General features: G+C 48.3%; 2 protein-coding genes across 2 annotated transcripts, besides 43 other annotated features; both read left to right on the forward strand.

The window, feature by feature from the left end:
- Positions 1-8074: a sequence feature (heterozygous, non-Esmeraldo-like haplotype).
- Positions 175-214: a sequence feature (GA-rich).
- Positions 262-284: a microsatellite.
- Positions 337-356: a microsatellite.
- Positions 416-437: a microsatellite.
- Positions 495-585: a sequence feature (T-rich).
- Positions 676-696: a microsatellite.
- Positions 986-1055: a sequence feature (T-rich).
- Positions 1121-1184: a sequence feature (A-rich).
- Positions 1318-1397: a microsatellite.
- Positions 1437-1458: a microsatellite.
- Positions 1764-1787: a microsatellite.
- Positions 1802-1847: a sequence feature (T-rich).
- Positions 1932-1963: a microsatellite.
- Positions 1974-2058: a sequence feature (CT-rich).
- Positions 2150-2190: a microsatellite.
- Positions 2904-2976: a sequence feature (A-rich).
- Positions 2999-3023: a sequence feature (AT_rich).
- Positions 3039-3103: a sequence feature (A-rich).
- Positions 3164-3193: a microsatellite.
- Positions 3214-3314: a microsatellite.
- Positions 3526-3549: a microsatellite.
- Positions 3649-3673: a microsatellite.
- Positions 3790-3906: a sequence feature (T-rich).
- Positions 3922-3964: a sequence feature (A-rich).
- Positions 4028-4062: a microsatellite.
- On the forward strand, positions 4138-5457 carry Tc00.1047053510829.10 (hypothetical protein, conserved; the record flags this gene model as incomplete). Its single annotated transcript, XM_802600.1, has 1 exon — positions 4138-5457. One exon carries the CDS (start codon positions 4138-4140, stop codon positions 5455-5457), a length of 1320 nt encoding a protein of 439 aa, XP_807693.1.
- Positions 5487-5529: a sequence feature (A-rich).
- Positions 5600-5624: a sequence feature (AT_rich).
- Positions 6048-6089: a microsatellite.
- Positions 6096-6116: a microsatellite.
- Positions 6303-6335: a microsatellite.
- Positions 6367-6413: a microsatellite.
- Positions 6502-6578: a sequence feature (GA-rich).
- Positions 7057-7078: a sequence feature (AT_rich).
- Positions 7101-7135: a microsatellite.
- Positions 7180-7230: a sequence feature (T-rich).
- Positions 7255-7282: a sequence feature (AT_rich).
- Positions 7308-7338: a sequence feature (AT_rich).
- Positions 7652-12153: a mobile genetic element.
- Positions 7695-7915: a mobile genetic element.
- Positions 8075-13888: a sequence feature (areas not merged during assembly with more than two copies in the genome that could not be assigned to a particular haplotype).
- Positions 9951-10394, forward strand: Tc00.1047053510829.20 (uncharacterized protein; the record flags this gene model as incomplete). The annotated part of the gene is made up of 1 exon (XM_802601.1): positions 9951-10394. One exon carries the CDS (start codon positions 9951-9953, stop codon positions 10392-10394), a length of 444 nt encoding a protein of 147 aa, XP_807694.1.
- Positions 11968-11990: a microsatellite.
- Positions 11976-12153: a mobile genetic element.

Consider the following 13888-nt stretch of genomic DNA (forward strand, 5'->3'; position numbering starts at 1 on the left):
GTTTGTCGTTCCGGTGATTTTTGTTTCTTGAGTTCTTCAGTCAATTCAACTGGACTTTGGGAGGCGGCAAGGGGGGGGGGAGGGGAAGAAGAAGAGACAAACAAACGATACGTAAATATATATTTCTGAATATATACGTTCAGAAGGTAACAAACAAACAAAAAGAAAAAAAAGGAGAGAGAGAGAGAGAAGGGAGGAGAGGGAGGGAGGGAGAAATCCGTGTGTGGACCCGCTGTTCCCCTCCGCCGTGTCCTACTTTTTTGTGTGTGTGTGTGTGTGTGTGTTTTTGTTGTTTATTTCACATTTGAGTTCCTCCGTTCTTACCTTTTTTTTTTGTGTTTGTTTGTTTGTTTGTTGGTGTTGTTGTTGTCAGTCAATCACATATTTTGTAATGTATACCCGCACATGGAAGCAGATATATATATATATATATATATGAAGATATGCCTACATGTATCTGTGCCTTATAATTGTTGAAGCGAAAGACAGAGAGCGTTTTTGTTTTAGTTTTTGGTTTTTTTTTTTGTGTTTTGTTTTGTTTTGGTTTGTTTTTGTTTTTTTGCCGTCGTTGTTGTTTTTGTTTTTTGTTTCGTGCGTGTGTTTTTCTCTGCGTGTGTCTTTTAAGAAGAAGAAGAAGAGGGGAAAAGAGGGAATGGGAGGGGATTCATCGCAGTGTCTCTCTCTCTCTCTCTCTCTGGCCTCCGGTTATTTGTGTTGTTTCTGTGCGGGATGAGGCGACTGACTTTGAGGCGCGTGTGGTGAGGAAGGAGGGAAGGAGGGAAGGCGTGTGTCTCGTCCATGACTTCCCCCCCCCCCCCCGCGAGTGGGAAGGGAACCCCGTGACCCCTGCAGCGAACGTCATTTTGGTTTTGGTGGTGTTTTTTTACTTCTGAGGCTTTTGGAGGTAAATGGGCGATCGGATGGAGCAAAGGAGACGACAGCGGGTCTTTTTGGTCGACCCCCCTGTTTCTTTATGCATCAACTGTTTTTTTGTTTGTTTGTTTTCCCTTTCGTCTCCTCTTATTTTCCTCAGTTTTTTTTTTTTTGCTTTTTTTCCTCACAAAAGTCCCCCGCTCCCGCTCCCGCTCCCCCTCTCTTTTGACACCTGCCCACGGTGGGGAAAGAAAAGAAAAAAGACTGAAAAGAAATGAAAAAAAAAAAAAAAAAGGAAAATAGAAGAAAAGGAGTGCGCATGCGGCATTTTGAGTTCTTCCTGGCACAAATTTATATTTATACATTTTATTTACTTTCGCGCGTTTTGGCTGGTTGGTTCTGAGCTCCACCGCACCTTTTTTTTTTTTTTTTTGACATTCCCCTTTACTGTTGTTGTTATTATTATTACTACTAATCTTACTATTACTATTATTATTATTATTATTATTGTTAGTACTAATATTCCTTTCTTCGTGCGTGTTTGGAGACTGTAGATATGCGGTTTTGTTTGTTTGTTTGTTTGTTGTTAATAAAAAGAAAAAAGAAATGAAAAGTAAATTTGTCGTTGTCGTTGTTACTTGTTGTTTTCGTGATGAATGGGGTGAAATAATCTACATGGCCTTGGTAGATATTTTTGTGGCTGGCTTTGTTGTGGTTGTGGCTGCGTTTTGTACACGTGCCCTGCACGCATGTACACACCGCGACTGCAGAGCATGTCTGGTTGTTTCTGGAAGGGGAAAAGGGGGGAGGGGGGGGGAAAAAAGACATTTGTCCTGATGGACATCAGAGAAATGAAGGGGAGCGAACTGCCGTCCCCCTCTCTCTCTCTCTGTTTGTGTGTGTGTGTGTGTGTGGGCGGGTGGGTGGGTTTTCCTCTCTTTTTCTCTTCCTTTTTTTTTTTTGTTTTTTATCTTCGGGGGGGGTTAAAGGGAAAGAAAGAGGGAGAGGAAGGGGGTTTCACAGAATTAACCCGGCCATGACTCCGCGCTTCCCCAATGTTTATTTCTTTTTTTTTTTTTTTTTTTTTTTTCCGTTGTTTGTTTTTGTTTCCTTCAATTCTTACTGCCTTCTGTTTGGATCTTTCTTTTTCTTTCTCTCTTTCTCTTCTTCTTTTTCTTTTGCTCTTGTGTGCGCACACCCGCCAGTAGTTGGATCTAAATATACCGAAGGCTTATCCCCGCACAGCAATCGTAGAGCCCACAGGGAGAGAGGGGGGAAAAGAAAACAGAAAAAAAAAAAAAAAAAAAAAAAAGAGAAGGGTTGTCTTTGTGTGCCTGCGTGGCGGAAGTGCAGCCGCAGGTCAAAAAGGGGATAATACGGACCCGTCTACCCGGTCGCCCATTTGCTGCCACATCATCCTCCAGGCGGTTGGAGGGAGAAGGGGGGCGGAGGTTAGGGGGGCGGAACTAAAGCAAGCAAGCAGGAAGAAAAGCGGAGGGGTGAATTTGTGAAGTGGGAATCCTTCTTTTTCTTCCCTCAGACTGAGAGAGAGAGATATATAGATACATATATATATCTTGCACGCACTCACACCGCTTGCAGGTGTTCTCCGCCGCTTCATTGGATTTCGTCATTTTTGTTTGTTTGTTTGTTTTTGTCTTTGGTTCCGTAAGAGAGAAAGAGGGGCGCCACTTCCTTTTCTTTTTTGTTGTTGTTGTTTGTTGACTGACAGTTTTTGGGCGTTTTTTTTTTTTTTTTTGTCTCTCTCTGTGTGTGTGTGTGGGACGCGTGGGAGAACTCCACGGCTGCATTTTGTCCCCTCGCACAAAACAACACCCACACGTAATTTTTCGGCCATCGCCCCGGCGTTTTTGTGCGGGTGGCGGTTTTGGTTGAGGAGGCACCCCTTGCGTGTCGTCTCGAGTGCGTCGCCCACAGAAAGCGGAGGCGGGGCGGCGAGAAGCGGAAAAAAAAAAAAAAAGAAAATTTAGAGAAGAAGACGCCCGCCCGAATAACAACGGGAGGTGCAGAAAAAGAAAACAAATAATTAAAAAAAAAACAAATAATTAAAAAAAGGAGAAAAAAAAAAAAGGGGAAAAAAAACCCACGAGTGTGTGCGTGTTTGTATAAAAATATTTATTTATTTATATCAGGGGGGCGGCTGCAAAATAGCAAAGAAGAGAAGAAAAGAAAACAAAAGCGACAAAAGGGGGGAAAAAAAAAAAAAAAGGTGGGGGTGGGAGAAAAGGGGGGGAAGTTGTCTGTTTGTGCGCAGCAGCAGCAGCAGCAGGAAGAAGAAGAAGAAGAGGAGGAGGAGGAAAACACATTCATTCGTTTGTGTGTTGTTTGTTCTTAACTGTTGTTTGTTTTCTGGTTTTAACTGTTTGCGGATTTGTACCTTTTTTTTTTGTTTTGTTTTTTGTTTCTTTTCGTTTCTTTTCGAGTTTCTCTCTGTTTATCTCGCTTGTGCGTGTTTGTGTGGTTGGACACCAGATAGTACCTGGAATATCTTTGACTTTATTTTTATCGCCAAACAGAGAAAGGGGGAGGGAGGAAGAGGGGGGGGGGGAAACTGAATTGTATACATAACCACATTTCATTGCATTGCATTACAAGGATACCAATACACATACAAAATACACCTGTTTGTTCGTGTGTGTGTGTGTGTGTGTGTGTTTATAAATATATTACTGCTTTGAACTCTTGCTTACAAAATACTTTTTTTTTTTTTTTTTACTGCCGTTTTTGCTTCTCTTTTCACTCTCACTCTCTCACTGTGTGTGTGTGTGTGTGTGTGTGTTGTTTTATTAACGCAAACATTTGTTCATTAGTCTTCATTTAAAACAAGGAGGAGGAGGGGCAAGAGAAAAAAGGAAAGTTCCCCTTTTGTGTGTGCGTGTGTGTTGTTAGAAGAACTCTTTTCTTTTTCTTTTGCCTTTCGCCTTTTTTTTTTTTTTTTGCTGTTTGAAATCCCGCTTTTTTTTTTTATTTATTTATTTTATTTATTATTTTTCTCTTCCCCTTTTTGTTTTTGTGGTGTGTGCGTTGAAAGAAAAAAAAAAAAAAAAAAGAGAAGTTAAAAGGAAAAAAAGAGAGGGAAGAGGGGCATTTTTTCTTTTGTCTTTTGTTTTTTCCCCGTTTTCAAAAACCGGATTTTTTGTTTTGTTTTTGTTTTTGTTTTGTTTTTGTCCATTTTTATTTTATCCCTTTGCGTGTGTGATTGTGGACGGTTATTTGTGTGTTTGACGTTGGCTGCCTTCTGGGATGCTCGTGGAATGTGGAGCGGGCAATCCGATGGGTTTCCGTCTCATGCCCTCGGATGAAGTGCGGAATTTCATTTCTTCACCCATGACCTCGGCTTTTGGTGATTTATGTGGAACTGGATACACGCTCTTTCATAAATGCGCTGGGACGGAGAGTGGGAGCAGCAATGAGACCAGCACTGCCACAACATTTCTGTCGCAGTCACCAAGTAGGACAGACGGCGTACTTACAAGCAGCCATAACAGCTCTGTAGAGGTGGGTTCAGTTAGGGGGGTGTCGTTTGCGATCCCGTCTAATGAAAACTGGAATCTCGGACAGACACAAAAGCCCCTGTGTGACCGGTATGCTGTTTCCTTCGATGAGGTTCGCTACAATTATAATACAGCAAATGGAAACGAGACAAGTGGAAATGTTTTTCTTATGCGTGATCCTCTATCATCGTGGAAATCGTCTCTGGGGCCATTTAACACGGATACAGGATCGGGTGGCTCTGGTTCGACGAGGAACGGAACGTTTTCCATGAACGGTGCGACAGAATTCAATAGGGTCAACACCGCATCCTCGTTTGTTGGTTGCAATGACATTCCTACATCCCCTGGTGTATCGCACAGTGGGATAAATATCAGCATTGGTGCTGCTGGTAGGAGCATGTTGGGACAGAAGAACTCGCTGAAGGTACGGCAGCCATCGTGGGCGCCGCCTGAACAACTACGCGTGATGATGTCGTCACTTCTGTGCTTCTCAAATTTTGATGGGGAAAAGCGTTTGAAGGAGAAGACGCTGCGTTTCAAGATGTTGCCATCACCCGTACCATACGAATTGTTTTTTGCGGAAACGCTTTCAAACCCCTCAGTAGAAAGAATGAATCAGTACAGGTCAACGATGATGCGCTGGTACAAGCGCATCCTGCCGGCGCAGGAAAACACACGCGCCCGCGTTCGTCAACGGTGCCCCTCACCGCCCAAACGCCTTATTCAGGAAGCCGCGATCTTAGATGCTGCGGAGCTGCAATCGTGGTCGGAGCAATGTTGCCGGTGGTGGGATGAGACTTCACGAAAGCGAACGCGTCGTGGACACCGGGGCGGAAAAGCGGTGGTAAATATGGGGAACGCCCAGATGAGCGCTGCCAAGCAGCAGAGAGAAATTGAGAATGCCAATCTTGCCGGGGATGAAAAGAGGCATTTCACAGCGGGGCATTCAAACTTTTTACCTTCAGCAGCGGATGCCTCACTGCGTGCACAACTTGATGAAGAAAATGACCAAGCATGGATGAATTGGGTTAAAGATAATTTGGAGGAAACGTTCCTAAAAGAAGAGTAGGACAAGAAGGCATGAGAAATGCTGAGCGGAAAGAGAAGAAAAAGAAAAAGAAAAGAAAAGAAGAAAAAAAAAGTTTTTTTTTTCCCCCCTTTTGGATGGCTGTTTGTTTGTTTGTTTTATTTACATGTGTGCACAAAGAGGCATTTATATTTATATAAAAAAATAAAGGAAGAATCGGGAGGAGCGAAAAAAAAAAAAAAAAACAAGAGGAGGAAAAGAGAGATGTTTTCTGTTACTTCGTGTATTTGTGCGTGCGATGGGTTATTATAGCAAAGGGGGGGGGGGGGGGGCAAAAGTTTTGACACATTTGTGTGTATTTTTGAGGACTGTCACAGTCGAGGGCACTGTGTGTGTGTGGGGCGGGGGGGAAGAGGAGGGGGAAAGGGAAGACATGAGTTTCTAAAGTTAAAAAATGAAACATGTTTTTCTGGGATGCGACCACCCCCCTTTTTTTTCTTTTTGTGCGTGTGTGTGTGGTTTGAGGGGAAGGGAAGAAGAAGGGGGGTGGGGGGGGGAAGTGTAGGTGATGATACGGAACAAAAAGAAGAAGAAAGGAAAGAAAACTTGTTACATGTATGCATGCATGTAACATATATTTATATTTATATATATATTTATATGTACATATTTATTTGTAGTTATTTTATTTTATTTTATTTATTAATTATTGCGCATGTATGGGAAAATTGTTTTGGGTGAAATGAAGTCGCGGAAAATACACATATTTTTTTATGGGTTGTTGCTGTTTTAATTCGTAGACATTCATTCATTCATTTACAAGTTGTTCTTCCACGTCTCTGCCCCCTTTTTTTTTACCCCCCCATAATTTAGTTGCGCAGCGGGAGAGGGAAGGGAAGGGAAGGGAAGGGAAGGGAGGGTTGGTCGCTTTGCATTCATTTTACCACCTGATTTCTTTTTCTTTTTTTGCTTTTTTTGCTTTTTTTTTTTTTTTTTTTAAGCCCAAATGCGTCCTCCCAACACGTTGATGTCTTCCATGTGATTTCGCCTGCCACACAACCCCGCCTTACATGTGGCAAACGGTAAAAAGGAAGGAAGAGGGAAGAAAAAAAAAAGAAAAAGGGGGGGGGGAGTGGGGGGGAAGTAACAGTAAAGGAAGAGAAAACGATGATGCCAACGAAGATATGCATCGAATATATACGAAACAAAGAATGGGAGTACTGATAAAAATAAAAAAACTAAGACCGAGGGAAGGGGAGTGGTGTGGTGTAAACAAAAAGAAAAAAAAAAAGAGGGGGCATGAAATGGGAAGCCGTCCCCCTTTCTCTTCAATTGTGTGTTCCGTGGGAGAAACCGGGTGAGCATGGCGAGGGTAAATGTATAATGGGCGGGGGAAAGTGTATTTTTGCCTCGGATTTTTTAAAGACCACGTGTGTGTTTGCTACCTATATATAATCCATATATAATCAATGTACACATACGGGTTTGCGCATGAGAAACTTATTCGGCGCGAAATGCGGAGCGGAGTTTAGAGGCAGACACTCACACTTACACACATACACACATCTCACTTCCTTTCTCTCTTTATAGAAGACTCGAAGTCTGTCTGCAGGATGTCGATTCAAGATCCTTTCGGGACACTTAAATATATATATATATATTTGGTTATAATAACTCTTTGCTCCTTTTTGCTTTTTTGCTTTTTTTTTTTTTTTTTTTTGGTGATTGGGGGTCGGTGGGGGGGGGAAAAGGGATTTCGGTATCTTTTTTTTTGTTTGTTTTTGTCTTCTGTCTTCTTTCATTTTTTTTTTTTTTCCCACACACACACACCGAAAAATCAATAAAAATCAATTAAATAAAAAAAAAACCGAAATTAAATCTTCTCTTTTGTCTTTTTTTTTTTTTTTTTCAATTAAAAAAAAAGTACATGACATGCGAGGCTTTACTTGACTGCAGTTTTTGTTTTGTTTGCCTCCTCGCGACCCGCGCGGACACACGCACGCACGCCAACAACAACAACAACACTGCCGCCACCTTTTGTTTGCCCCATCCGTTTTTTATTCTTTTGGTTTTGGTTTTGGTTTTGGTTTTTTCGCCCTCGAAACAATAAGAAAGGGACACCCACCAGGAATCACAGAAGCAAAAAAAAAAAAAAAAAAGGCCGCCGAAGTGAACCGGCAGGGAGGAAAAGGGTGAACGGAGCGGGCGTTCTTCACGACGGCGCGAAACCGCCGCTTTGCTCCCACTCATTCGGCAAAACTTAAGGGATGAAGATGTGCCTTGGCCGCTGGACGGATCCTGAAATTATCCCAGCAAACCCGACGATATAGGAAGGAAAAGGAAGTCAAAGCAGGTGCGGGCAATCGCCTCAATAGTTTATTCCGATTTGTTTCTGTTCTTTTGACCACTCTCTTGACGCTTTTTGCTCAAATAAGATTCGATACGCTATTACCTACGAGGTGGCGGACTCCGGGGTCCTCCGACCACAAGACCCCGCCGCTCCCCTTCGCAAGTTCCACCCTTCGCCAATTCCTGAAGTGTAAAAACACGACCGCGTGATATGCCGTCTGCGGGGTTTTCCGCAGACCGTACGTATGCAAAGAATGTCTTTACTCCGCGAGAGCCCAAAAACTCATATATCCGTCGCAGCTCCCACGTCATGGCGTGTGATTTCGAGCTGCCTTTATTCGCCGCTCCTTGCAGCGAAGTGTTGTCCACCCAAACGCCCATAGTGGATGGCAAGATGGCGGAAAAGGCCGATAAGGCCAAGCGTACCGCGTGCCTCGGCCTGCATGATAAGAAAAGGCATCTTCCATTTCCCACTTTCATCCGGCAATTTTAACGTCGCCGGGGTCTGGAATTTAAACGGCTCCCCATCCATGGAGCGATGCATCCGTGATGATGGTAGCCGATGCTTCCTCGGTGGGCTTGATGATTCGCTTGCGATTGTTCTCGATGGTGTGTCGCAACCTCTCGCCCAAACCAACCGCTGCCGACGGAACGTTCGCCGGGGATGTCTCCAGCACAATTCCCCGGTTAAGTGCGGACAATCGTCGTCGCACTGCCTTGATGAAAAAGTAGTATTCGCATAAACGCATGCCCAAAATGGCGGCCGCGTACAAAAAACGTGACGCCATAACCTCCATTCCCGCGACGGTTGAAGAATTGAGCGACGGCACGGCGCGTACAGACCGGACAAACCTTTCACTCAGGGATACCGCCCGGTGAGTGTGATCAAACTGCACCCCAGGAAGGTGTACTGCATAGCGCCCGATTCGCGGCCCTCCCCTATCGTGGCGTGACGCCTGCCCGCATTACGAAGCACTTGGGCTTCCCACAATGTCGCGTCGCCTATCGACCCTGCAATGCGTATATTACCGATCCATACGACGACACGCAGCGATGGAGGTGCGGCCCAGAGGCGGTGAGCCACCGTCGTCACCCCCGCAATTGCTGAAGTAATAATAATCCGGAGAATTTCTGGGCCGGCCTTGCGTCCCACCGGGAGCCGTGTCAGCTCCACCAGCGTGCCGTCCTCCACGTGGCATCGAAAGAGATGCCGAGTCTCCCGCGGTAAAGAGACTATGAAGGACGACTTTACATCCAGGCAGGAAGCGGCCTCAGCCATCACAGGCGGCAAATAATGATAAATGTGCAAAAGAGGAACATTAGCCTCATAAGGTCGTCTCTGTTCTCGCCGCGTGGCCACGCGATCCATCGTCGTCGTGAACCGGTGGTTTTCTCCTCCACAACCGGGAAAGGGTATTATCCATCCGCCTGTTATTGTGGATGAACCGTCCTCGATTATTCCTGCTTTTCGTAACAATCTCGCGTCAGCGTTCGAAATCCTCCGTGAGCCCCCGCGCGCTTTCCCAGAGGAAAGGGAAACGGGGGGAAAGGGGACCGCCCGACGAGTCCCCAAACTTGCATGAGCCTCTCCAAGGTGGCCGGGTTCAACAGACTTTTAATCCACTCTAGGTTCAATACGGGCACGTTGGCTTGCCGTAGCGGGATGGTTCGTTCCTCTGGTGGAGTGGCCAGACGCGTCCTTGTCGCGCGTCTCGTTATTGTTGCGGCATGATTGTGATTAAAATCATGAGAAAAACGCTCCTCCGCTCTCAGCCAGGGTTCCTGCCCTTCCGCAGCTTCTCCCTTCACATCAATGCGACCAGCGACGATACCTGGGTCAGCATTGTGGTGCACCTCCACAAATAACAAACTGTGTTATGGGGAAGGTCGAACGGGTCGACGTGCTTCGCCAACTGCGAGATCACATGTGGATTCAAATCGTGTGTCTCCACGATTGGAGCAGCGTGCCTCAACGCACCGTGTTTTATGGAATGCGCCGTGGCGCACCAAGGAGCCAGAGCTCTTTCGATTTGAACGGTCATAATATTCGTGAGCCTTACGCTGCGACGGAGTGTCCCGCGTAGATTTATAGTGTCGAACGCGTCCTGCCCTCGTATCCTGTCGGACAGCGGGGCGCGGCGGGAACCCGCCCCAACGCTTTTTGAGCCACGGAACAATCCAAAATTATGACCCCGTCCGGCTCCGTTGTGAAATTGTTGGGTGTCAAGGCCGCAATTCCGGACCAACGACTCGCCGTTATACACGCAAGTCGTACGACAACACGTTCCTTCCAATCGGTCCGGCTGCGGATACATTCCTCGGTCCCTTTCTTTGTCGAGGGGCGCGCCTGCTTCACCACCGATCGCGCCGCAATTTTTTGCAACCCCAGAATCATCATGTCCAGCGGGGTTGGATTCATTTCCGACACGGACCGCAGCGTCCTGGAGTGCTGCTGTCGGGTCGATGGCGCGACTTCGATTGCCATCAAAAAGGCCGCACAGCTCTCCTCGTTTATCGGCTGTTCGTGCGTGCGGCAAAAAGTCGTGAATCGCCCCGCTAGGGACATTCCACGCTCCCACGTTGACGGCGCCCACGTCTGTCGAGCCTACTCGTTCGCTCTCCTCATATAGCTGGCCCAAAGCGGGGATGTCGGTGTTTCGTTGTGCCACAGTCGAGCGTCGTTGGCAGATAAGCTCCATCGCCCTTCTCGACGATTTCGTCGGGCAATTTGAAAGATCGGATGGAGCGTCGGCGGTGCGGTGCGCTGCCTGTGAAGATTGGTGGGCGACGGGACGGATTCGATGGCGCTCCCGTCGTCAGCATTCGTCGGCGGTAAGCGGTCTCCTTGCCCCTTTTCGTGCGGCTATTTATGCCGTGAGTGGTTCCTTCTGGCCGTGCCTCGGAATTTGCACGGGGACGCGTCGCGCCCATAAAAACGACACAATTAGCGTTGCAAGGGTCGCGGTCGTGGTGGTAGGGTTCCTGTTGATCCGTGAAAGGCCGAGCCGCCCTCGCGGAGGCGTCGCCCCCAGGAGAAGCCGTATGAAGGCGGGCCCGAAGATTCTAGATCGGTATACTTGAATCGGCTCCGTCATGGTCCGCGCACGAAAGGCCTGCAGTATAACCCTGCCAAGGCACACGAACTGTTGGTAGTGTCCCGATAAAACCGCAAAGCGCACACCCACGAAGCCAGAAACTCAAAGGCAATTTGGACGCGAGCGACGCCCTGGTGCCGGCAATCGCGCGCTCCGGATTCCAAAGAGGGTTTATAGTACGCATTCGTTCCGAATTCGCTGGAGCCAAGTGTTGACGTCAAATTGGAGGAAAAGCGCCGCCTGGTCCTACAGACCCGAGTCGTCCGGAGGGACGCGCCGGAGGGCGAAGCCATGGAGCGAGGGAAACGTGGTCGCCCAAAATTCCCAAACGACGTATGACTATTGACCCGCCGTCGCTCTCTCGTGGAAATGGGTCGGAAATTGCGGATACTGGCGCGCACCCTTCCGCCAAACGCTCGTGGCGGAGCGTGGTCGCGACGCCGTCTTCAGCTTCGTGTGCGGGTGCGTCCGGCGTTCCTCTCGTAGAAGAGGGAACTTCTAGCTGCCCGGACTTATCGACTCTTCCAAGGCGCTGAGGCGTACCTCTCGTTTCTTGGGTTGTCTCCAAATGGCGTTCGCGCCCGGCAAACGCCGATTCCCGTCGCGCAAGACCGTCCGCCACCGCAGCGCTGGACGCGCGGGTCGAGAAGTAGTCATTCGCTTCCTCCATCTGATATTGAGGCTGCGCGCTTCACTCTCTCACGTCGGCGACGGCGTCTTCCGAGTCTATTCTTTGGCTTTTCGCAATGGTCGGCCCTTGCCGGACCCAAATCTCACGGGCGGCCCTCAAACGATGGCGGGGGCACCTGAGTCTCGAAATTTGGTACTCGAGGAGCTCGGCGATTTGACAAGTGCCCCCGCAAGGTTTGAACCCTCTTATTGCAAGTCAATGTTTCTCAAAATCAAATTGAAGCTATGAAAGTTAGCGCTGTCAGTCGGCGTTGATTCAGGCTGTCCCTTTCCATTTGTGCATGGGAGTTGCGCCTGTATCTCGCCGTGTTGGCGCGCAAGATCCGCCACAAGATCACCGATAAGGCACCATTCCGTTGCAGTTTAAGGACCCATCACCATTTCTTTATATTAAACTCGCGGTAATTGGGCTTGGCTGTAAGAATAAAAATAAAAATAAAATAACTAAATTTGTACAGACGTTATTACTTCCCTGATTCCTAGAATCACAGTCAACAAAGAAATCATAAAGCAGAGGAAGAAGGTCTTACAGAGTTTGCTTTATCAGGATGAATATTAAATTATTTAGCCAGATTTCCCGCCAACAGTCCCTTTACGAGCGCCTATGGCATTCATCCGGGTCGCTGACCGGACGTTGCGGTTGCCAACAGAAGCCGCACAAGACGGGAATGAAAAGGTGTGAACGGAATGGGGACGGGGTTCGCCAGATCCACGACGGGCATTCACACCAAGTGGGTGCATATTTCTGTATGCGCCCTGTGGTGGCCACTTTCGCGGCGTGATCCCTCCATTCGGATTGGACATGTATGTATGTATTTTTTTTCGAAGGCTCCTATGTGGTCGCTACGCGAAGACACGAGTTGGCCACAGACACAGCGATCGGCGTCCCATGCTGCGAGGAGTTCCTCAGGGGTCCGTACTGGGACCATATTTGTTCTCCCTTTACGTACACCCACTTCTCAATCTGCTGAACAGCTTTGCGGGTGTCACAGCAGACATGTATGCGGACGACCTCTCTATTATCGTTAAGGGGCATTCCCGGGAAGGCGCCATTCCCACTGCCAACATGGTTCTTCAAAAACTGCATGCGTGGAGTCAGGAAAATGGCTTGGCCATCAACCCGTCAAATTGTGAAGCTGCTTGGTTCACACTATCCACGCACACGGAGTCAGATTATGATCGTGAAGGAAAGTGGCCCCTGGTAGTGGCTGGATGTCAAATCCCAGTCATGACCATGGGGGCGTCGCGAACTACGAAGCTTCTCGGCATGGATCTCGATCCACGACTGACGCTAAATGTGGCGGCCACCAAGCAATGCGCTGCCACTTCGCAGCGGACATCGCAGCTACGCCGCATAGCGCACAAAGAGGCGGGACCATCTCCACATGACCCACGCACGTTCGTCATTGGATACGGTGCTTCCAAATTACGCTATGGCAGCGAGCTCGTATGGGCAGTAGCGACGGATTCAGCGAAGAATGAGATGCAGAAGACGTACGCAACTCTGGCACGCATTGTCAGCGGAGTTCCGAGCACTGTCGACCCGGAATCCGCACTACTGGAGGCTAATATGCCGCCGCTCCACGTCCTTTGCCTGCGCGCGCGGCTCTCAATATTTGAGAACACACGCGCATGTCAGACGGACTGGATGCGGAGACCCCCGCCTGAGCCACCGCCTCGCGCTGGTTTCCGCATCTCGCCATTATCTCGGGACGAGCTATATGCCTTCGTAGACGCATACACAAAGGACTATGGCATCACCGAGAGCTCACCACGCGAAGAGCGGTTCTTTCGCAGCTCCATTCCTCCCTGGTTTGCGGCCTCCGCTCACCGGGTCACCATCGGTGTGGAACTTCCGATAGACCACTCAATAACTGACGAAGAGGAGCTGATACGGGGAAAGCGCAGAGTCAGCGAAGAGGCTCTAGCGCTGCACAGCCACCGCTCGTGGATACTTGCGACTGATGGCGGTGTCGACGTTCCCAAGTCAGCAGGGGTTGGCATACCGCCTTCATCCCTCAACTCATCGGAGATAATAGAAAAGGCCAGCATAAACTGCGGTGCACGCCCATGCAGCTACAGGACGGAATCCCGTGCGCTGCTTCTAGCCCTAGAGAAGCTGATGATTCCTCGTATCCGCCACAGGCGTAAAACCCTGCTTGTGGTTACGGACAGTCAGTCTCTTCTAGCGGCTCTAAACAAGGGCCCGCTCAGTCAGACAGACCGGACGGAGGATCAGATCTGGCAGCGTCTATTAACACTGACGTGTGCTGGCTGGTCCGTGCACCTGCAGTTTTGTTACGGACATTGCGGAGTACATGCTAACGAGCCTGCAGATC

This window comes from Trypanosoma cruzi, genomic scaffold (assembly GCF_000209065.1).
Source record: "Trypanosoma cruzi strain CL Brener 1047053516899 genomic scaffold, whole genome shotgun sequence".
NCBI lineage: Eukaryota > Euglenozoa > Kinetoplastea > Trypanosomatida > Trypanosomatidae > Trypanosoma > Trypanosoma cruzi.